We start from the raw sequence: 23,967 nt of genomic DNA on the forward strand, positions 1-23,967 counted from the left end.
TTTCTAAATCTCTTAAATTGTTTGTTAAATTTAAAATAATGTAAAAATTGTGCTACAAAATAAAACGAAACTAACTAAACTAACAAATTGGTCGGGCAACTAATCTTTACAAGCTTAGAGATTCTTTTAAGTCGAAAAACCACAAAAAAAATAATATCTTGAGATAAGAAATTATCGTTGAGGAAAAGTTTTAGAGATACTATTATTTTGTCTTTAAAAATAATTAACAAAACAAAAAATTAATATACAAATAGTGTACATTTTAATTAAATTCAAATAAAATTCTGAAACAAAAGTACACTTTCTATTTTTTCTTTTTTTGTCTGCTGAGTTCATTGAGCTCTCCTTGTTGAACTGAAGCTTCCATGTATATCCGTTTAACCTTCTCCTTTCGCTCGCGATCACTAAAACATGTATGTTTGTAAAAAAACCATTTCAGATTAGTATAATTATATTATTTACCTTTGTATCTGTTGATTGATACGTATTGTTTGCAAGAACTCAGTATCTCGGCGAATTTCTCGTACTGCACCTTTAGTTTCCCGCCGAATTTTATGTATTAATTTCACCTTTTCTTCCTTTGCTTTAGATATTTTCGGTCGACGCTTATCGTCGTAGACCTTTTCTATGCGAGGTTCAAGTAGACGAAGAGCTTTAGGTTTCTTCTCAGGCGGCATAAGTTTTTTCAATGGTTTACCAGCCACGGCTGAAAGAGTGCCCATTGTTTTTTCAAAACTAGATTTGATGTATTGTGGATACGAGTCTAGATTTATTCGTTCCATCATGGGAACAAATGTCTCAGCTAAATAGTTTGAACCAATATTTTCTGAAACTCCTTCGATCGCATCTTTGGTTAGTATTAGAGCTGCGTTAAGTGCACGAATTTTAAAATCTAGAGAAATTGTTACCGTTACGAAATCTTCTGCTTTAAGGAGACTTTCATCTTCCGCTTCCATCAATTTCTCGTTCGTGTCATTATTCATAGCCAAGATTTTATTGAAAGGTCCCGTCGACATAAAAGGTGGTACTGTTTTTAACTTTTCAATTGCTCTCTTTGGAATGGACAGATATATAACACCTAGGAGAAAATTTAAGGCTGCTGGAAGAAAGCGTTGTGATGAATGAGAATATTCTAACACCAACGTCACTAAGAACAGCCCCATTGCAATATCCTGCCTTGTTCGTACTCGAGCTTTGGACAATATGTGGCTCATAAAAATGTAGCAAGGAGTTACTACATAATGCCGATAGTCAGAAGTTGTGTACATATTTGATACAATTTTGAAAAATACCAGGGTGTCCAAAGATGGGTATAGTTTTTCGTGCTTTTTATACTCTGAGTATTTTTGCTGAATGACATCAACTATGCAAGTTGAAGTCATTTCTGGATCCAAGTGCATTAAGTCGTATAAAAAAGGATTAAGTTTATTTATGACTAGAAATGAGTTGTTTACGTCCTTAATGGATGCACTGGCAAAAAGATCATGTACATATTGAAGAAGGAACGAAAAAAGTTTACTTATTTTGTCCTTATTTTTGGGTTCTATTTTGGGATGGTTGTACTTTATAATACGTTCGACTAAAATACCTTGTTCGTCGGCACTGTATTTGCTAAGAAGTTTTTTAAGCTCTTCGTAACTTGAAGGCATTTCTATTGTAAAGGGAAGTTTAATTACTTTGTTGCGTGGTTCGGAACCGACTGCATTGCTCACTGTTTTAGCTTGTTGACATTCATTTGAGGAAAGTTCTTCACTTTCAGATTCGATATCTGGATCTTTAAGATCACTTAAATCATCTTCGTCATCATCATTTTCAGTTTCAGAATCATTTTCACTTATTTCCTCATCACTTTCTCTATTGTCCAGTGCATCAGTTTTGTTTTCATCTTCAGGAGTAGGTTCGCTGTGATTATTTGTTAGTGATTCACCTATGAAAACGTGTTTTGAGTTTTTAATAACTTGATTCTAATAGCACAAAACTTAAAGTTAAAGACCAACCGTTTAAATCGTAAGCTAGTATCCCATTTTCCTCGCCATCAGATCCCACTAAGTATCCGTCATCCAGATCATCTGCAGACCGATGATTCTGTTTCTCGTTCGTGTTTTCAACTCCCCGCATTCTCGCTAGCCTTGCATTTTCCAGTTTAATTAAACGTTCTTTTTCGAGCTTTGCTAGTTCTTCTTCAGATACCAGCCTATCACTCACTGCACCCCTGGGTTCGAAAACCATTTCACGCAGAGCTCTATCGTAGTCATCAGGTTTGTTTTTTACAATATCTTCGGATTTATTAAATTTACCGACAAGTGGAATAAGATCCTTGTAATTACTATCAAGTTTTTTAGTCAATTCAAAGATTTCATCTTTTTCCTTAGCAGATTGGGCTTTGCGAAGTTTGGTTTCCGCAATCATTTCTTCTATGGCTGCTTTGCGATCTTGCTGCGAATCTTCGCCACCGAAATGGGCAGCTTTTGTGAAGTTTGCTGAAATTTAAGATACTTAGTTTTTCAGTTTAAACGATAAAATCTGGGACATACCATCTAAAACATCTTCATCCTCCATATCATCATCAGATCTGTTGTCATGGAACTGTTCGATTTCCTCCAAAGTCTGGCCACGATGGGTTAGAACTTCATCGTCGTTTAAATTGAATCGACTTGATTTCTTAAACATTGACATCTTCTCGGCAACGAAACGAGCATTAAGTAGCTCATCGTTTATGACTTCTGAATTGCTTCCAATGCGTCTGTCTTTAAATTCATTACTTTTATTTTTTTGCATAAATTCTTCGCCAAGTGTTCGTTTTCTCTTCTGCACCGCCTTGGCTCTTGATATTCCTGGTAAGCCTTTGTCATGCTTGCAAGTTCGGCCTAGGATATTAAACTTTTCTTTATTTATGTGCACCTCGAAAGGATTTATCTTCTTTGCAGGTCGGGATGAAGAGAAGGCATTGAATTTTGCCTTTTTGGAATATACATTTTCAGAATTTCCTTTTCTTTCTTTTTTAGCTTTGGCCATTTTTTGAGTGGTATCGAAGTGTATTCGGTTAATTGATTGCAAAAATAACAAATAAGTCTACAAGGAACTTTCTAAGGCAATAAAAACATTGCTTCAAAGTCTCACGTGGGATAGAATACAACCCGATGATACATAATTATAAAGATATTAAGGCTCGGCTGTCAGTCGCATTCCGATGAGCCTACTAAAACAAAATACACAATTACCCAGCTGCTCAGACAGCCATTTCAGTTTGAAGGATGAATAAATGTGAGAAAGTGTGCGTAAAATAGTGAAAGAATCCAAACTTTAATACTAAGCCCAATCAAATTGCTTCATTTTGAGAGTTTCTGTGGAGCGTTCGAAAACAAAGTAAACAATAGAATCTTAAGTGTTGACGTGGTCTTAAATTGAAAGATTTCTAGGCTGAAAATGTTAATGACGGGCCTTAGGTCAATGAAAAAACAATAGGGGTATTCACGATCCGATGAAACAAAAAATGTTAAATTGCGAAATTTGTGTTTTTTTTTTACATCGTGAACACACCTTTTCTAAACATAGCAATACCATAGTAAAAACGTCAAATCATGACGTTTCTCATGACAAAAAAAGAACTTTTGCTAATAAGAAATAAACACAAAATTGTTAGGAACGTACACAAAATTGTATCTAAATCTCAATTGTTGTCTCACCTTGAACAGTACCAAGTCCCTTTTCTGTTTCCATGAGACCAGCACCAGTTGATTTTTGCCACTCTGTAGCTTTAGAAAATGAAGTTTTCAGGCTTCTCATTTTCCACCTGATCAACTCCCAAGTGGCATCTAATGGCTTCTGTTCTAACAGTTTTCTGTAAAATATTTGTGCTGTTGGCTTCTAAAATAAAATGTTTTTTGAGCAAAAAACATTTTGATTATATCTTGCCTCGAAGTTTCCAGGTTCTTGAATGTAATCTAATATAATTAAAATTTCTTTTTCCGTCCATTTTTTTACCGCTTTGTCACGTCGACGGCACTTCTTTATATTCCTTAGATCTGATTCTTTTTTTTCCATTCTTTTTTCTGATTTTTGTCGTTGGCATAAATGCGGCAATAACTTCAAATTCAATTTAAACTTAAAGCCCACCAAAATTTCTGATAAAATGACAGCTGCCAAACTGTCAACTACAACAGACAAATTTTGCACCGTTGTATTTTTGTGTTGCAATAGGGTTCGGGTATAGCAAAAGTGCAAAAGTGTAACAAAATTGTAGTCTCTATATTTTGTTGTTTTAGTGCAAGAAAATGTTACACTTTTGCACTTTCGCAACGATACAAGACCACTTGCATCGAATCGTGAATACCCCTAATTATTTATGTTGTCTAGGCTGGACAAACTCGATCGAGCCAATTGGCTCAGAGCTATTTGGATACTTTTCAATTGGACACGTTTCAAATTTGCTGGGCCTATAGGGCTGATACAGAGTTAATTTTACCGATTGAAAATGTTTTATACATATATATTTGGATAATAAACAAAAAAGAAACACTTTTTTTCAAATAAATACTAAATTTCCAGACTTTTGTTTAGAAAAATATTTGGAAATAACGGGGTGACATTCTGTATCGCACGTACGAATGCAGCTTAGTCATATAGAAATTGAAAACACGACATGTGAACCACACCTAAACGTCAATTTTCGTTTGCATTTCATTTGACAGAGAATAATTCAATTTGATCCATGGAAAGATACTCGTACAAGTGTGTTCAATAGTCAAAAGAGGGGCAAAAAATGGCGAATGATAATTCAAGTATGTTGACTGTTTGGTGCGATTTAGTGATGTTTAGATTGTAGGCTATATATTATGTTTTTATAGCTATGTAAATATTGAATTTCAATACAATGCATTGATTTTGTACAATCAATAAGTTTATGTAGGCTTGTCGGCGTTCTGTACGTATACAATTGGACAGGAGTTCTTTTATCAGTACTCTTTGGAGAAACAAGTTGTTTATGGGTGCAGTCAATAGCTCCAATAGTCAACTTGATGTTGAATTTGTTATTAAAAAAACAATACTTTGCATTGCACTCCCAATCTTTATGGCAACACATTCTGCATTCCTTTTTTTAGAGCAAACTTTGTTTCATTTCACCTTTATCGGCTGCTCTTAAAAAACTTAAAATCTCAACACGCTGTGGTAAGTTGTATTTTAATTGGTGATTTGTTGTGGAATAACAAAATGTCATCGGAATAGTCACGCAGTAGCTACCCAATAATGTGAGAATCGTATTGCTACATGTGCAAAATTTAGAAAAGTTAAATTAGTTAAACATATATCTAAGCCTGTAAGTGAGATCGAATACACCAGTGGTGACTATTTTTTTGCATCCTATAAACTCCTATAACTCATTTTTTTTATAGGAATATGAATCAAAAGGCAGCCTAGATCTAGTATGTCTATTGCAGATATATGTTAGTTTTGTAAATAAAATCTATAGTATAATTATGGATCGTGACATTAAAAGTTTTGGATAAAAACGTTTAACTAAACTAACTTAAAACAAATTTGAACTAAAATTTGTACTAGCTAAAGTCGCCGTAGCCACTAGGTGCCGCCCTCGTATAATTATGATGATAGTACTACAGAATTTATGTAACAAAGATATAATAAATTCCATCTTAATGGCTGAATCACAAACACGCTTCAGCTTCGGCTTCATCTAACATTTACGAGTTCAACCATTGGAATTCAATGCATGCTATCACAATGAATCTTCGACATCACGATTGATTTGACAATCGTAAGGAAATAACGTAAAGTAACGTAATGTGACTCCAAACGGAAGCTCTAGTTCAATTATCTAAACATTTGGTTTGTCTGACAGCTCAACAGCTGTAAAAAAATGTCAACAAACAGAATATTTGCTCTTTAGAGGGATGGAATAATAGAAAAGTCATTCAAAGCAACTTAGAAGAAGGCCCAACGCAACTCAGACGAATTCGAAGTTGAAGCGTGTATATGATTCAGCATGAAATGATAATTGATATAAAACAGGAAGCTAAAACCCAATCCTCATCTAACTCGATTTTTCTTATAAACATATGAACGCTGTGTATGTGTTCACGTACTAGAACACAAGTTCTGAATGCATTCATTTCGTCTTTCCAATAACATTTTCAAATTCTGAACGCAGTCATCGAATAATTTATGTCAAATTTCTGTAATTTGAAGACATTTCATCTTTTCAGTCAGCCATTTTCTTAAGAAAAAAAAAATTGAATTTTGTAGAACTGCAGAAAGTTCCAAAGAGTTGCTTAAGATATTTAACAAAAGTTATTAGAAATTATTGTTAAACTTAAAAATGAGTGATACAAAAGACGTAGATTACGAACCTAAGGCAAATATAAAATCGACTTCACGCTCGAAATCTAAAGACCGTGAAAGAGAACGAGGAAGAGATAAAGACAAAAAGAATAGGTTAGTGGTAAATATTATGTGAAATAATAAACAAATTAATATAAAAATTAAATTTTCTTAGAGAGCGGAGCCGTAGTCGTGATAAGGAACGGGAACGGGATCGTGATAGGGATCTTGATCGTGATCGACATCGCAGTGGTGATGCAGCGCGTGAGCGCCACCGGGAAAGCCGGGACCGTGATGGTGATCGTGAACGGCGAAGGAAACAAGAAAAAGACAAAGAAAGAGAAAGGGAACGTCATCATAATCGTGATCGCGATAGGGATCGAAGCGAACGTGATCGGGATAGGGAGCGAGAAAGGGAACGTGATCGCGAACGGGAAAAGGAACGTGAACAAGAACGCGAGCGCGAGCGCGAAAGGCGAAGAAGTCGATCTCGAACATACGACCGTGAATATGGTCGTAAGAGAAGTCGCAGTCGTAACCAAAGACGCTCTACCAAGTCAAGGAGTCGTAGTCGTGATCGGGGAAGCAGTAGACGTTTTGACATAGAGCGCGATGATAGAAGTCACCGTGATCGTCGTGATCGTGGCAGTACTGCGGATAGAGACCGTGAACGCTATGAAAGAGGCTCTAAAATGAGTACCATAAAAGAGGAAACCAGAGACTCTAAGTTTGACTTAACTCAGACTATTCAAGATTTAATGAATAGCACAACTTCAACCAAACATTTTGCAGCTTTATTCAGTTGCACAAATAGTAATGACTCTTTGAGTAATGGGCCTTCTGAAAGTTCGTCAAGTAAGTACCTAGACGCCAAAACATTTAAAACACTTAAACTTATTTAAAAACCTCGTAGAAATTATACTAATTATGATATATAAAGTTTTATTAATGCAGTTAATGAATACTGAATTGTTTCCACAGTGCGAAGCTTTACTGCTTGAACAGAATGGTGTAGCTGTAGCTGTAGCCTGTAGCACTGTCAAAGTTAAAAGATACGAAAATAGTATGCATCGACACAATGAGAAGCTGTAGCTGTAGCAGTAGCTGCAGCGCAAGTTGACTCAACTTTAACTTTTGGCGACGCTGCAAGCTACATTTGAGATGACAGATGGGGGAAACCCATTTCATTCTTTGACTTTTCACTTTTTTTTGGGAGCGTTCAATGCATTTGAGAATTTTTTCTGGTTTTGTAACTTTTTTATAGTATGCTACCATACAAATTCAGTTCAAATATAAATTTCATATGCGTTGAACATGCCCGAATAAATTTCCTGCGCTACACCATTGTGGGCGACCTTTGCTACATTAGTGAGCGTTTTTATTGACAGCTTATACTACAGCGATTTTCTTAGCTACAGCTGCATCTCATTCTGTTCAAGCAGTTAGTGTTTTTGAAGCATAAAAGACTGCAATAAATATTTTATTATTTTATTATTCGGTACTCAAACATAAATCGAAACATTTTACTGGCCAACCTAGCATTGACCCCTCTTACTATAATAATTTCTTTGATTTTACTTTTGACTACAAATTTGAAAGCAATATCCTTAGTGGCATCCTAGCAAGGTGTCTCAAGTTTCACGCTCCACTCGTAGTTCGAGACCGTATATCACACTAAGAATTTTTTTCTTTCATCCGCTGTTGTCATATTTCAAGTTTCTGCACCGTATAGCAGGACAGGGATGATGAGGGTCTTAGTTTAGTTTAGTTTATTTTATTCATCAAACAAAGTTACAATAGGTACTTTAGTGATTACTAGATAATATAATACATACAATTTAAAATTTTAAACATTAGCACCAGCAAAGTTATTTAGAATTAACAATAAATTTGATGTAAATAAAAATCTACTAACATTAAAATCAATCATGTTGCAAACAGTATTTGTTTCTCTTAAACACCTGGATATTGGTTCATTTGAAGCATACACAGTTCTATGACATGGAACATTAAAAAATGGTTGGTTTCGAAGCAATCTCGCAGGAACATTAATCCCAATTAGAGCTAAAATTTTTGAACAATCAATATGATTTTTTTACCATGTCACGAATGAACATAACCTCTGTATACTTTCTACGAATGTTAAGAGGCAAAATACCGAGTAGTTTACACCTCGTTTCATAGGTAGGAAACTCTATGTCCCATTGAAGTCTTTTCACTACAACTCTCGTAAATCGTTTTTGGATCTTTTCGATTCTAAATGTATGAAGGATTCCAGATTACACTGCAGTATTCAAGATAAGACCTTACAAACTCAAAATTTAAACACTTTAAGGTGTGTGGATCGGAAAACTCCTTTGAGTTTCGCAATATGAAACCTAACATTGAACTGCCTTTAGCAACTAAAAAATCTATATGCTTTACAAAGTCAAGTTTTTTTATTAAAAATCACACCAAGAATTTTTTTAAAGGTTATAACGGACAATGACATAAGATTGATTTTATAGATAAAATTAATTGGACGATGCTTTCGAGAAAACGTTAGACTTTGGCATTTGGAAATGTTCAAATGTGAAACAGTTAGCTAAACACCAGTCCGATAAAACATCAAGATCTTGTTGCAAAGAAAACAATCATGTTCAGATTTTATACAACGAAATACCTTAAGATCATCTGCGTACATCAAGCACTTTGAATTTAAAAACAAATTAGGTATGTCGTTTATAAACAACAAAAAAAGAAGAGGACCAAGATGGCTTCCTTGTGGGACACCCGACGTAGCATATACCGGTGCAGAAATAATGTTATTTATACGAACGTACTGAATACGATCCCTTAAGTATGAATTTAGCCATTTTAAAAAGTTTGAGTGAAAACCTACTTTATTTATCTTCATAAGTAAAGCATCATGATTGACTCTGTCAAAAGCTTTAGAAAGGTCAGTATAGATAACATCATACTGATAACCTTTCTCAAGTGCATTCAACACTAAATTACTAAAAATAGTGAGGTTAGTTGCAGTGGATCTACCATCTTCAAAACCATGTTGGTATGGTGAAATCATTGCTACTTTTTCAAAAAATTTGGGTATCGTAGCAATTTTACAAATTGGACGATAGTTTGAAACATCTTGCCTACCACCTGATTTGTAAATAGGTGTCAATATCACGTCGCTTATCACCCTTAATCTTAGACAACTCAAACTCAATTTCAGAAGTGGAAAAACTTAAACTGCTTTTATTAATAGGAGTATTTGAAGAGTTTATGTTTGTAGCATTAGGTAAATTAGGACAACTGTCTAAGTAAACCGACTGAAAATGTTTAGCAACAAAGTTACATACAACAGAGATGTTAGATGATGTAATGCCGTCATGGCACATACGGTTGGGAATGCCATTTGATTGTTTTTTATTATTTATAAATCTCCAAAAACTTTGTTTTTAAATCACACTCAACACAAAACAGATATTGATTGTAAAGAAATTTATTTAAAGTATCGAATTCTTTTTGTAAAATTCGATATTGTTTATAAATATAATTCACGATCATTATTAGACTTGCGAAATAGCTTGTAAAGCTTATTTTTTAAGTTATTAAGATTTATGATTCTTTTATTGAACCACACAGGTTTTTGGTTATTGATTTTCTTAATTTTGGGTATATATAAGTCCATCGCAATATTAAGATATTTATGAATAAATTATAGCACTCAATTAAATCTATATTGGTGAACAATGTTTGCCAATTTGTACCATGCAAAAAATCATATATTGCATTCAAATTAGCTTCAGCAAAATTGTAATTAAAATTTAAGTCTGAAGTCTCAGGTGAGAAAAAATTATAAAATTCTAAATGTAAGCTGAGTGCAACATGATGTATTGTATTGTTGAAAAGGGGAACAATAGAGTCGTTTATGCCTACGCACAAATCAGCATCAACGAAACATAAAAAGAGAAGAAAAGAGAAGAACTTGTTGGAGTTTGGTACGAAGTCCACCGGTGTTTTGATAGTACATCAGAAAGTCATTTGAAGAAGAGCGAGCTGAAGAGAGATTTTGTGGTTGATTTAAGTTATTATGTTGTTGTTTTGAGAGTCTTGGTTTTTTAGATGTGAAACAAAGAATTAAATCTGTTCGAAGCAAAGCCACACTGAAGCGTTCATAACGCTGTCAACTTTGTTAGACTTTTTCATACACAGGCAATAAGTTAATAGGCCTAAATTCTTCACACTTTACAGTTTTTGTTTTAATTTTTTCAATAGGTGTCACAGTTGAATTTCTCCATGTGGATGGAAACTGACCGTCTGTTAACAATGTATTGTACAAATACAATTCAATACATAGCTTGTTTTTCTATATTATGAATTTCAAGGTTGTATCCTTCTGCCAAAAATTGTCTTATAAGAATACTTGTATTTCTATATTTTGCGGAAATACAGCACAAAATATTAATTCTATTAAATTGTATCCTTGCAGTGGACGGAAATAAAAAACCAAAACGAAAATCACGTTGGGGAGGAACGGAAAATGACAAAACGTTCATTCCAGGAATGCCAACAATTTTGCCATCAACATTGGATCCTACACAACAGGAAGCATATTTAGGTAAGATAAATATCTTATATTCAACTTATATTCTAGATGCGTTTTTATATACATACATAAGTTTTAAAGTTTACGTATATGTAAGCATAAACAATAAATTAAAAACAACAAATTGAAATAAATTCATCTAAGGTCCTGCTTACCAAAAGGAAACCATCCAGAGAAATTCAGGGAAGAATCACAAAAACATACAAATATCAGAAAGGGGACAAAAGTTCCATAATTTTCTAGTTTAATTGATTTTATATAATCTAAATCAACTGCTAATCAAAATCAATTTTTTCATAGGAATGATCCGATTAAAGCCCCAAAAGTAAGGCAGTCAGATGTCCAGATTCTTTAATCTTGTGATACTTTATCTTAATCAAAAAAAAAAAAAATAACGAAACATTCTTTCTCTAGTTTATATTCAAAATTGTATTGTAAATTAATAAATATAAAATTTATTCCTCTTCCTCCTCCACTCAGATTCATAGTAGAGGTCCGCCCGAAAAAAAAAAACAAAAAAAAAAAAAACAATTTAATTAATTTCTATTAAGTTTAACTAATGACAAATATTTTCAGCGTATGTAGAGGGCACTACAATAAATTCTGCACTTGCGTTTGAGTAAATTTATCTAATTATAATTTTTTTCAATTGTTAACTATTTTTGTTGTGTTTATTTGTTTTGAAGTGAAGTATGTAAGTATGTATAATGTAGTAAAATTTGTTTTATTCTCAAACTTTGAGTCGAAATAATTTAATAATAATAGTAATCTCCAATCCCAGTTTTGAATAAATCGAAATAATAAATTTATCAAATATATTAATAAATAATAACCTAATAATAAATTGATTTGCTTCTAGAAAATAGTACTCCACTAACATCGAGGCTTGCCTCGATTTCTTTCTTTTTAATCCAAATTTCTTACAGTTCAACTTCAAATCGAGGAAATAAGTCGAAAGCTAAGGACCGGAGAATTGGGAATTCCACAAACTCCAGAAGAAAGGTTTGAATAATTTTTCATTTATTTTTCTTATTCGCAGTTGATGTGTACTTTGATTATGTGGAAGACATAGTGAAATACGGACCACTATACTTTTAACAGGAGCAAAGTTTTTGATACAGAGAAGCAAACGCCATATGTCGTAATGTTATGAAAAAAAGTATTTTTAAAGTTTCATTTTAATGTTCGTATAATTTTCTTTCAGCAAGGACTTTGAAAAGCTTGTTCATGGTTTGGACTTTACTATTTGCTAAGAATTTTATGGGGAAAACAATTTTAAATCTTTTTAATCGATCAATGTCAGAAATACTTACGAGCATTTTTTCTTTACTTTTTGCTGGGAAAGAGGTCGATATGCATCAGTCGGAAGTGATAACATTTGTTGCTTTGTGTTCTGTGCTGAAGAAATTACATAGGATCCATTCCAAATGCAAACGTCTATGATTCGTTAAAATTAATTTTTTGCCTTTTTTGACTCTTTTTTTCTTAACTTTGTGGAAATCATCCTTAGGGTTTCTTAAAATTGAACCCAGCTCGCGCTAATGCCCTGTTTTATTTATTTTTAACTTCCCATAGGAAGTTATTGTAATCGGTCAGATTTGTCAAATTGACCATTTTCGAGATAAAAGATTTTTAGATAGATGTCTGTGCTTGCGGTAGTACCCGTGGCATGATGGTTATTGCGTTGGACTGTCATGCAAGGGGTCTTGGGTTCAATCCCTGCCTGTGCCAGCTTAATTTAAAAAAAAAAAAAATTTTCGCGGGTACTGCCTCTTGCGAGGAATTGATAAATCCTTCAAGAGTAATTCTTGTCATGAAAAGTGCTTTCTCAAACTAGTCGTTCGGATTCGGCCTTAAATTGTAGGTCCCTTCCATTCCTGACAACAGTACTCGCACACAGGAATGGTTGAGAGTTGTAAGTCACTAGGCCCTGGTTCACAACGGACTGTTGCGCCACCCCATTTGATTTGTCTGTGCGTGCGTGTGTATCTTCGTACGTTTCTAAATTCGCGACGTTTTTTTCGTCGTCCATAGCTCAAGAACCAGAAGAGATATCGACTTCAAATAAATTTTGGTATACAGATAATAATGCATAAAGGGCACTCAAGAAAATTGAGTGGGTAGTCTTTTACCATAGCAATTTAAAAAACAGGCGAACATTTTGGTTTACCCAAAATATCTCAGGTACCAATAATGCTATCGACTTGGAACAAATTTTATATTATAAAGTAACTCTCAAAATTGAGCGTTCACCAGCAAAAAAAAAAATGATTGCTGTTTTAAATTATTCAAATGTTATTTTCTTGGAATTTTGTTTTCAATTTTCTTTTTTTTTTTTTAATATTTTATGTTAAATAAATTGGGTTACAACTCTGCAACCTTCGCATTTTTTCCCACAAATGCTCGATGGGATTGAGGTCCGATGACTGAGATGGGTCTTGTGCTGTTTTCTGGCATTATAAAGTAACCATTCCTTCACAACAAATGATGTGTGTTTTGGATCGTTTTCTTGTTGGAAGTGAAAGGTTGCTGATAAATTCAGTTTTTCTGCAGCTAACGCATATTTCTTCTAAGAACGTCCAAAAATGTCCACTTGTTTATGATTGTGTCAATAAATTCAAAGTTCCCAGTCTCAATTTGCTGCCGTTAACCCCCCAAAAAACATAATATTTCCTCCCCTGTGCTTAACAATGGCAAACAAATTCTCTGTCTTGAACTGAGTATTGGGCTTTCTCCAAACAATTCGCTTTCCGTCAGACCAAAATAAGTTAATTTTGGTCTCGTCCGAGAACAAAACATCGTTTCAGAAACTTTGGGATTTGTTGAGGTGCTTTTTAGCGAACTCAAGACGTTTTCGCTTATTAACTTTTTAAATAAGAGGTTTTTTCCGAGCAAATCTGCCGTTAAAATCATTCATCCGAATAACGCGATGATTCGGTTGAAACTGGTCTTTTAATAAGTGTCGCCATTTCGGCCGCCAAGTTTGGTACACTCGTTTTTGGATTTACGTTGAATTTTCTTAAAATTATTCGCTAGTCTTGTTAAGAAAAGATTTATTTTCATCTTCATGCCGATATTTGTTAAGTATTTTTTTGGACCGTTGAATGTGTTCGCCCGACGATTTCGCCAATTTCACGTAAAGATTAATTGTTTAAATGTAGTTTCAAATTGGATTCAATTTAATTTAAAAAACAAGTAAATAGCAGTAAATTTTTTGAATACTTGATTAAGAAGTCAAAAATAGAAAGTGTACGCTTAATTTTGTGCGATGAAATGTTGAGATAATGAAGTTTTCTTTTTTAAATATTACCTTTTGTTTATTGTTTTAGTAATGTTTTACTATGTATTCCTAAGAAAAAAATAAGAAACAATAGAAATTAAAAAGAATGTTCCAAAAATAATGCATGGAAAAGTAACAAATAAGTAATTCTCAATTGAGTGAACGCTCAATGTTGGGAGCAACTGTACAGTCCCTGGCCATATTATTACACGCACTTTAGATTTTATGCAAAATCTTAACTTCCAGCTATATTAATCAGGTTTTCGAATATTGTAATGCATTTAAATTACTCATATTTTGTATGCAGAATATAAACTATTTCCTAGAAATAAAGCAACAGATTTAAAGATTTAAATTAATATTTTCAGTTTTGTAATTTTGTTCAATATTTTGTTGAACCTCCTTTGGCTTTAATAAGAGCATCAATTATGCGCGGCATACTATCAATGAATGATTTGATTGTTTCCTGTATTTGTGGGTGGTGATTCCACACGTGACTTACTCTTCCAATAAGTGACCGCATCTTTAGTTACTTCCCTCTTCATCAGCTCCCACACGTTTTCAATTGGGTTCATATCAGGGCTGTTTCCCGTCGAGTCCAAAAGAGGGATGTTTTTATGGACCGGGCAGTGTTGCATGGAGCTCCATCTTGCATACAAATGTAACCATCATCCATTTTGCGTATAATCTAATAATTATAAGAATTCTGCATTGCGTTTATTATGACGTGATACCAAAAAAGTATATTGGAAAAAAATTCCATCTTACGGTTTTTCTTAAAAATAAAAAAAAACTAAATACAAATATTTGTCACCTCGAATATTTTATGAACAAAAAATGATTTTATCTCAAAAAAAAATCTTGTGCAATAAATTAAAACGTTTTTGACATCTGGAGAAAAAACAAATTGACAGTTTTTTTTACAAAAAATGAAAAAAAAATCCTACTAAAAGTTGATAATAATTGATTTTCGACTCAAATATCTTTTCAAAAAATAAAACTGTTGGTTTCAAATTAATTTTATCTCACAGAAAATATTGTTTTCGATATTCAGTAAATTTTTTATAAAAATCCAACAGGCCGTTTTTTCATAAAAAATAAAATCTAAGTTATAAAAAATAAAAATGATGTTCTTTGACATCGAATTAATTTCATTCATCCAATTTGTATTTCTTTCTATAAGATATAAAAACTTTTAAGAAATGCTACTAAAATTGGTAAAAATGGGTTTTCGACTAAGAATCTCATTAACAAAAATAAATTTTAAAATCTAACTATTTCATCCTATTGGTAATATTGTTGGTAATTTAATTTTTTTTTTTGAATAATTCAACTGACAATTTTTCTAACCAAACATGAAAACCTACAAACCATTTAAGCAAGACAATCGACATACGGGATGAGAATTTATCGGTGTGAGTGGCATCCCAGCCTCTTTTTTAAAATTTTTAATGTGAACGGTGTTATTTTTCAAAACAAATTAAAATTAAAAGCAAACAGTATCAAACGTGGTGCTGAAATTGAAAGTAAATAACATACTTTTTTCTCGTGATATTGAACTCGCTGAAACTTCCCGGCCGTAAGATGTAAAGAAGTCATATTAAAAATCACTCTTTTAAGGTTCATGATTTTGAAAAAAACGCAATGTGGCAACATGAAATACGAATTTTAAACTTTTAAGTTATTTTTACCCCTTTCTATTTATACATAGTTTTGAAGATTTATAAAAAATAAATTTATGGAAATATCCAGCTCGCAACGCTATCTCAATTTTTGAAACTTTAAGCTCTATGGACATTCTAACCACGGACATTATGACGTCATTCTTAAAAGCAAAAATTAAAAAAAAAACACCCAAATAAAAATAAGTTCAAATCGCAAATTCATCAGGCATATTACGAATTCCATCGTAATCGGAAACTTTTCCTGAGTCCACAAAACCGTATTCCGAAATCCGTTTTTAATACAAAGTTGTTAAATTGAGTAAACCCAGAGTTATTGGATCGAGTTTTAAAATAATTTTAGAACTTGATCAAGAGACTGGCACTAGGGATTATTTCCACAAAGTTTGAAACAAATCTAAAATGTGTGGACTTTTCAATGAGACGTTTTCATATGACATGACCCAAAGACTGTTTTAAATTAAAAGCCATTTTACAATGTGTAGCTACATATATTTCCATAGTTAAAGTTAAGTTTTAAACTTGATTTTTTATAAGTATTTATTTCTTATTGATTTAAATAATGTTTGTAGTTGTCCTAACACGAAATTCAAATCTAATGTTTTATACTTTGAGTATTTTAAACCTTTCTTCATATTCAAATGTAAATTGTTCTTTTGAGTTACCAGTATATTCACTTTTTCAGAGTGACTTGTTTATCTCAAACTTAAAAACTGGTTCCAATACTCAAACAAATAAAAATCAGGGACCATAAAATCTGTCTAAATGTACCCGTGACGAAATTGGAAAAAGTTTACGGAGAGGTTTACGCAAAGGTGTGAAAAAACCGACCGTTATGGTTTATTGCCAAAGTTTGTACCAATGTAGTAACAGAAGTCACCAAAGGTGTTAAAAAAATAACCCAAACCAAATCAAATCATTTGCAAAACATTAATTCTACTGCTATTCGTTTTACTTGTCTCAATTTCAAAAGACGAAAGTTTATTTCTTTATGAACTCCTGAACAAAAGACCTTAAACTTTTAACTAAAGCTGCCAAAAATTATTTTTAAAAACGAAACATTTTAGTAAAAGTATCACGTTCTGATTCTTAAACGTTTTAATAATTATAATTATAACAGTTCCTATATGAGTATTCTTCCAATTTTAAAATAGGTCTGTCGGAGTGCACTTTGGAGAATATCTGTTTATTCTTTTGCAATGTTAGTTTTTTAATGAAACTACAAAATATAGACAAATAACGTGGTCATTATATTTTGAGACCTTTATTTAAAACCCTTTACAAAACGCTAGAATTAAGTTTCTGCAAATATTCTTTTTCCATTGTCTAAACCTTACACTTTTGATGTCTTCTGTTACAACTTAAGTACAGTGATATTATGTCTGTTAGATCTTGGCATAAGCTTAAAGCGTCGATTTTTTCGCACCTTTGAGACAAATGTTTGCCATCTTCGTCACGGATACATGTAGCCAGTCTTGGTGGTTTTTGCTCTACACCCCCAGACGCATTCTTTGATATACCTTAGAAAATTTTGCAAATAACTTTTCCGCTCTCAGTCAGTGAGGTATCTAATGAAAAGCAAACTGTTCCAAAGCTTTGCCATTTTTTTGACGCAAAATCTGACACCGTAAGGTTTTTCAATGCAAGAACTTCATATGTGGTGCCTTTGTGTTATATTACTTAAAAAGCCATAACTTATGATAGATGAGTAAATTACTGTTCACTTAAGGAAAAAATCATATCGATTTAGTAAATGCAAAATTAATTTTTTAATCCATGCTAAATCTTTATAAGATTGTAATTTGCAGAGGAAAAATTGTTAGTGAAGTTTTAAATGTCTTTTCTGCATATCGTGATATATTTATTTCTTTCTGTTCTTTCCTAATTCGGCACAAAGTACAAAATTGTATATAAATTGTCATTTTAACAAGACTCAGATTTTCTGAAACCGGTATTAGCAAATCGGTCTCTTAAATAACCGATAAGCAAGATAATCAGGTCTATCATCGTATCCATGTTTGAGTCACGTGAAGAATATGGACAATTTTCGTTTTTAAATTAGCGGAAGCTTGCCCAGATTGTCTAAAGCTTAATGTTTGAAATAGCTGCAAGGATTTAGGTTGCTTAAGTTGGCCTCCTGAAGTGTTATGCTAATAAACACAGACAAAAAGTTGATATCAAAAAATAATCCTTTTCGAAGATATTTTTTGATTTCCAACAAACATCAATTCGATTCATTTGGAAAACTACACTAATTTTAATTTTTTCTTTAAAGAAACGCATCCCGCAAAACGGAAAATTTCACCCCAAATAACAAACACGAGTTCAACTGCCTCGATCGGCGCCAGATTAGTGTACACAATCCTATAAGAGTATTTTCAACAAATCTGAATACTTATGATATAATTTTTCTACAAAGCTAATACATAATTAATACAATAATTCTTTCAGTAAATCTTTATTATTAATACACAGAGCTTATGGTGTAGAAATGTGAATAAATTATTTAGATTTAAGAAGATAGAAAATTTCATATCAGTTGCCACAAATATTGGTGTTATGGGCAGATTTGACATGAAGTTTGAGAGCGTGTTAACTCGAAATTTGTTTTTTTGTTTCGTTCATAGATCTCCATCGCCCGAGCCTATATACAGTTCTGATGGGAAACGCTTGAATACCAGAGAATTTCGTTTTCGTAAACGTTTGGAAGAACAGCGTCATCAGCTTATTATGCGTATGCAAAGCGTCAATCCAGATTTTAAGCCACCAGCTGATTATAAGTATGTTTAACTTTAACAACAAAGTTCTCTTTGAAAAATAAATATTTGTTGCTTATTCTTTTTTACTTTCCAAGACCGCCAGTTATTCGTGTGAGTGACAAAGTTCTTATACCACAAGAGCAACACCCTGATATAAATTTCGTTGGCCTTTTGATTGGACCACGTGGTAATACTCTGAAAGCTATGGAAAAGGAAACAGGCGCCAAGATCATCATACGAGGAAAAGGTTCAGTTAAAGAAGGAAAAGTCGGTAGAAAGGACGGTCAACCATTGCCTGGTGAAGATGAGCCCTTGCATGCATTTATTACTGCTTCTAATCCAGAGGCAGTGAAAAGAGCAGTTGATAAAATAAAAGACGTTATTCGCCAAGGAATCGAAGTTCCAGAAGGACACAACGATTTACGTAGAATGCAATTACGTGAGTTGGCACAGCTTAATGGTACACTACGTGAAACTGATTGTCCTCGGTGCACAAACTGTGGGTCAACCGAACATAAAAGTTGGCTTTGTCCTGACAAACCGAACGTAACAAATAGCATTGTGTGTTCCTCATGCGGAGGTGCTGGTCATATTTCCAAAGATTGTCGAAGTAAGCGTCCAGGACAAGGAGGACCACCAACAGATGATTCGCAAGCGAAAATCGATGAAGAATATATGAGCCTCATGGCCGAGCTTGGTGAGGGCCCCACACCACAGAAAACAGCGTCAGACCCACTGGCACAAGCACATTTAAATCGTGGTTATAGTCTTTTCGATACTAAGGCATCACAACCAAAAGCAATTGCTGCACCTCCTTCAATGACTCAGCCACCAATGCAGTCAACACCAATGAATCCACCATCATGGATGTCAAACGGTGCAATGCCCCTTCCACCATTAATGCAGCCTCCTCCAGTTGCTCAACCACTTCCTCCAGCTCCGCCACCACCTCCACCCATGATGCCATGGATACCGCCAATACAACCTCCACCACCAGGTGGGGAATCTGGAAATCCTCCAATTCCTGGCAGCACACCACTTCCTCCACCTCCAGGTACCGGTCCAATGCCATCTCTTTTGCCTCCTCCACCTGGCACATCAAATACCCCGCTTCCATCTTGGACCGCACCACCTCCTCCTGGACTCCTACCACCATTTGGATGGGGTCAAAACGTAGGCGGTGGCTACCTGCCTCCACCACCTCCAGGCGTCGCACCCCCTCCACCACCATGTGGTCTGCTTCCAGCCTTGCCCCCAGGAGTTCCCGGAATAGTGCACCCTCCTCCACCGCCACCTCCTTCGAATTAATATTGCATTCTACAATAAATTGTCAAGAAAATTCACAGATTAAGTTAATTTAATTTGAACTACTTATGTTAGTAAAGAAAATCAAATTACAAATAAATTATTTCATTTAAAAATGTTACGTTTAAAAGTGAATAAATTGTAATTTAAACTATTTTCTTGATCGCAAAAGATTGGTTTTCGGTATTCTTATTTTCATTGTACAGTTTCAGGTGAATTAAGGGACATCATATACAGAAACTGTATTCTTTGAAGTCAATAGTAGACCAAGGCACCAAGTTAGGCTATCACTCCTGCCACTAGTTCAATATTTATTATTTGAGTTCAAAATTTCAGTTGGTCGAATATGAAGTCCTTACCAAGTAGTTAAAAGTATGTCGAAATAAGTTTTTTAGAAGATCTAGATCAAACGGTTCAACCTAAACTACATAAGAGATATATCTATACTATACTATAGGTTATCTATGAACTGATAGGTGAGTTTTAAGATAGCTTATTAAACGAGATGGATAGCTTATGGCGTTGAAAAGCTAAATTGAGCTGGCAAAAAAAAACAACTTTTAGCTGTTTAAAAAAAGCTGGCAAACATGTAGATTTCGAGGTCCATAATTATTGTAAAACAAAATTTTTAATGTGTAATTTTGATAAGTCACCTGATTTTTACCAATAACATACATTTGAAATCAATTTCCGGCTCCGTTCAAATTTAACCATGTGTTGGATCAGTTTTTTTTTTCAGACGCCCACAAATACCAGACATTGTTGGATATCTTTTGCTGTTCTTTTACTCGTTAGACGCTAATAAAATGGTATCGGGATTGGATAACCTATCCGGGGTCCTACTATGTAACTCGATTCTACAATAATATTGCTCGAATTGAAAAAATTGTTACCAAGTATCTATTTGACTGCTTTCGAACCAACGAGAATAGAATAGTTCTTACTGTCAAATAAACGAGGAACTTTGTAACTCGAAAGTGGAATTTAAGAAAATCCAAAAAATGAAATCATGATAGAATTCATGTCAAATCATCGGGACATGATTAACATAGGAGCCAGTTATAGCTATACTTGGTTTTCTTTATTGAAAATCAACATTGGAATTTTTTTGGCAGGTCTTTTATAGCCATCATTAAAAATTTCTGTCATTGAAAATAATTTCCTGATTGAAATCCACCGACAAATTTTTACTGAAATCTGTCATTGGAATTGTGTGAAATTGAAACTGTCAAACAACTCGATACTCATTCGAAAGTACAAATTTTTTTGAAAACAAGTTGGTATAAGCGGCATTCGATTCCACTTTCATGCGTAGTATGATTTGAGAGTAGAATCAGAAATGAGTTTCCAATAGAATCAAAAGTTGAATCGAGTTGCCAATGATAATGTGGAAACCAAAAACACAGATGGCCAAATGACCATTATTTATGTTTTGAAATAATAATAATTTATAACAATAATAATTTAATTAATAATTTATAACAATCAGCACTGAACAACAACCTATGGAATTCAATTCGGAAGATTGTATTAATGGTATTTTTGAAAAACTAAGGGCGAGTGCACAATTTATTAACCCTAAATGAAATGTTAGGTGAGTTTTAAAGGTTTTTAGGTGAGTAAAAAAACGCATTCCTAAATTACCACGAACATTAATGAGGTTTATAAAAACGAATAGGATTTTTTTCATATTTTGCAAATTGTGTACATATATGTATACATACAAATGTATATATATGTGTATATGAATATCCTCATATAGCTTTTAAAAGCTACCCTTAATAGAATAAGAAGAAGATTACATAATTGTTGTGGGTACAATCAAATGTCAATTTTGACATCTCTACCATAGTTAAAATGTGAAAAAATCGCTCTAAATTTATCCTCAACATGTTCATTTCTGTAATTAGGCAGGTTCAGGCACCAAAAGGAACTTCATTTGCAGCCAACTTCATTCTTTGAACGTAAATTTTGACCAAGGCAAAAGTTTTTCAAGTGTCATGAATTTCAAATCCAGAATTTTACTTCACAAACCTCAACTTTAAGTTCATAGTACAAAAAGTACCAACAAAATTATTGTCTACAAAATACTCCTCAGCCTCAGGCAAGCTTCAAGTGCATCACGATTTGTATTTTGAATTGTAATTATTTCTTTTCCAAATTGACAAGAAATCCTTTTACAGAAAGCATAAAATAAAGTTGTGCAGAAAATAAATAAATCGTAGAGTAATAAAGTTCAGCTTTTAGTTAAATAAAAAAACATGATCAACTGTCATTTTGATAAAAGCAGACTTGACTTTATAGTTAGGAAGATTTTTATTGACTAACTTTTCAGTCAACTTTCTATTTAAATTGCCTTAATGGAATGTAATTTATTGGCAGCTAGCCAATCGGATACTAAAAACTTGCCTAAATTTCAATTTCCTTGTTTCGCCTGAACCTGACCATTGATCGGTATGCATGTTAATTCATTTAAAAAAATAGGCTGGAATGAGACTAAGCAAATTACAAGTGGTGACAGAAGCTCTTCCCACTTCTCAAAAGATTCAAAGTTTTATATTGAAATTATAGATGTGAAACGTACGTTATATTAACGAAAGTGTCACTTTCGCTGTTTTTGGGACATGTATGTACATATATTCTTAAAATTCATGTTTAAGTCACATTCAAAGCACCCAAAGCAAATTCACTTCAAAAAGCTGATTTCTTCAATCTCTTAAGATCTTCAAATAGGTAATTAGTTTTGAAAAAAAAAACACTGAGACTTACACTCTATCAACGTGAAAGAAAATAAAATGGGATTAAAGACTATTTTCAGAAAATTTCAGTTTATGCTAAGAAAATAAAAATTATGGTTTCTTAGAATATAATATTAAATTGATTAAATTAAATTATTCAAGGTTTCTTCGTAGAAACTGGGGGTCATTCCGTAAAACGATTATCGTCAAACGATAGCGTCTTGACGATAGTCTCACTTCACGTAAGACGATTATCGACAAAGTGATATCGTCAAAAAGCGTTATCGTCGTTATTGATAGGTATCGTCTGTTATTGATTTCCAAATACTAACTAAGTAAATTAAAATAAAAATGTTTTGACGTAATTGAGTTTTGTTATAAAGTAAAAATGAAAACTCAGAAAATAAAAACAAAATGAATACCTACGGTTATAAAGACAATCAAGAGACTTCTATCTTTTCCGCTGACAGAGGTAAACTGGCGGTGGTAAACTGGTAGAGGTTTACCGGTGGTGGTGAACTGTCCTGCTTTGATCTTTTCCAACCCACTCGTATATGTAAGCATTTTTGTTCTTGTTTTCTCACTTTTTGTAAAATAATGTAAACCATTATAGTTTTGTTCAAAGTTTTTCAAAAGATGCCTATATAATTTCAAAAACCCCAAAACAAAATTCCCAAACCATAATCCCCAAATCTAAAATCTCCGAAACCAAAATCCCCAAAACCATAATCCCCAAATCCAGAATTCCCAAAATCAAAATCCTTAAGCACAGATTCACCATATTTTGAGCATATCTAAGAAATTATGTTTGGCGCCAATTGAATCTGGGAATAATTCAAAACAAAGTTAAGTTGTGTTTATCTTTTTATTCAACAAAAACATAAGAAATTAATACTATCTATGTTTTTCAAAAATAAGAAATACATTTTGAATTCAAGTGATGACAGTACTGAACAAAAAACAGGGAATAAATGTCAAAACCAACCATTTTGCGTATGTTGTATGTGAAAAAGTGAACTTTGAAAATTAATTTAAAATGGGAATAAATGTTTCCTCGCTCTAAAATTGCTATAATTATTATTTATTTGCACATACATATCTATAAAAAAACGCGTGTGGAAATTCGTGCTGCGCTATAGGAAAATTGAACCAACAACTTTATTGGGACACTAATTTTTTGGAAAACAAAATGGAAAAATAAACTTGTTTGAAGCCATTGATTTTGAGAAAATGATTTGGGAAACTTGACCCCCTACGATCATTTCCCTTGATAAAT

At 33.2% G+C, this 23,967-nt stretch overlaps 2 protein-coding genes across 2 annotated transcripts; one reads left to right on the plus strand and one right to left on the minus strand.

The window, feature by feature from the left end:
- Positions 1–239: 239 nt before the first annotated feature.
- LOC129941254 (nucleolar protein 14 homolog) lies at positions 240–3,148 on the minus strand. Its single transcript, XM_056049839.1, has 4 exons — positions 2,535–3,148; positions 1,998–2,480; positions 463–1,927; positions 240–404 (listed from the first exon to the last, which is right to left on the minus strand). The coding sequence occupies exons 1-4, from the start codon at positions 3,013–3,015 to the stop codon at positions 305–307; spliced, it is 2,529 nt and encodes an 842-aa protein (XP_055905814.1). The 5' UTR covers positions 3,016–3,148; the 3' UTR covers positions 240–304.
- Positions 3,149–6,197: 3,049 nt separating this feature from the next.
- Positions 6,198–20,126, plus strand: LOC129952856 (splicing factor 1). Its single transcript, XM_056065738.1, has 6 exons — positions 6,198–6,450; positions 6,512–7,191; positions 10,811–10,939; positions 11,854–11,929; positions 18,517–18,669; positions 18,744–20,126. Exons 1-6 carry the CDS (start codon positions 6,335–6,337, stop codon positions 19,954–19,956), a joined length of 2,367 nt encoding a protein of 788 aa, XP_055921713.1. The 5' UTR covers positions 6,198–6,334; the 3' UTR covers positions 19,957–20,126.
- Positions 20,127–23,967: the final 3,841 nt, after the last annotated feature.

Source organism: Eupeodes corollae, chromosome 1 (assembly GCF_945859685.1).
Source record: "Eupeodes corollae chromosome 1, idEupCoro1.1, whole genome shotgun sequence".
Taxonomy (NCBI): domain Eukaryota; kingdom Metazoa; phylum Arthropoda; class Insecta; order Diptera; family Syrphidae; genus Eupeodes; species Eupeodes corollae.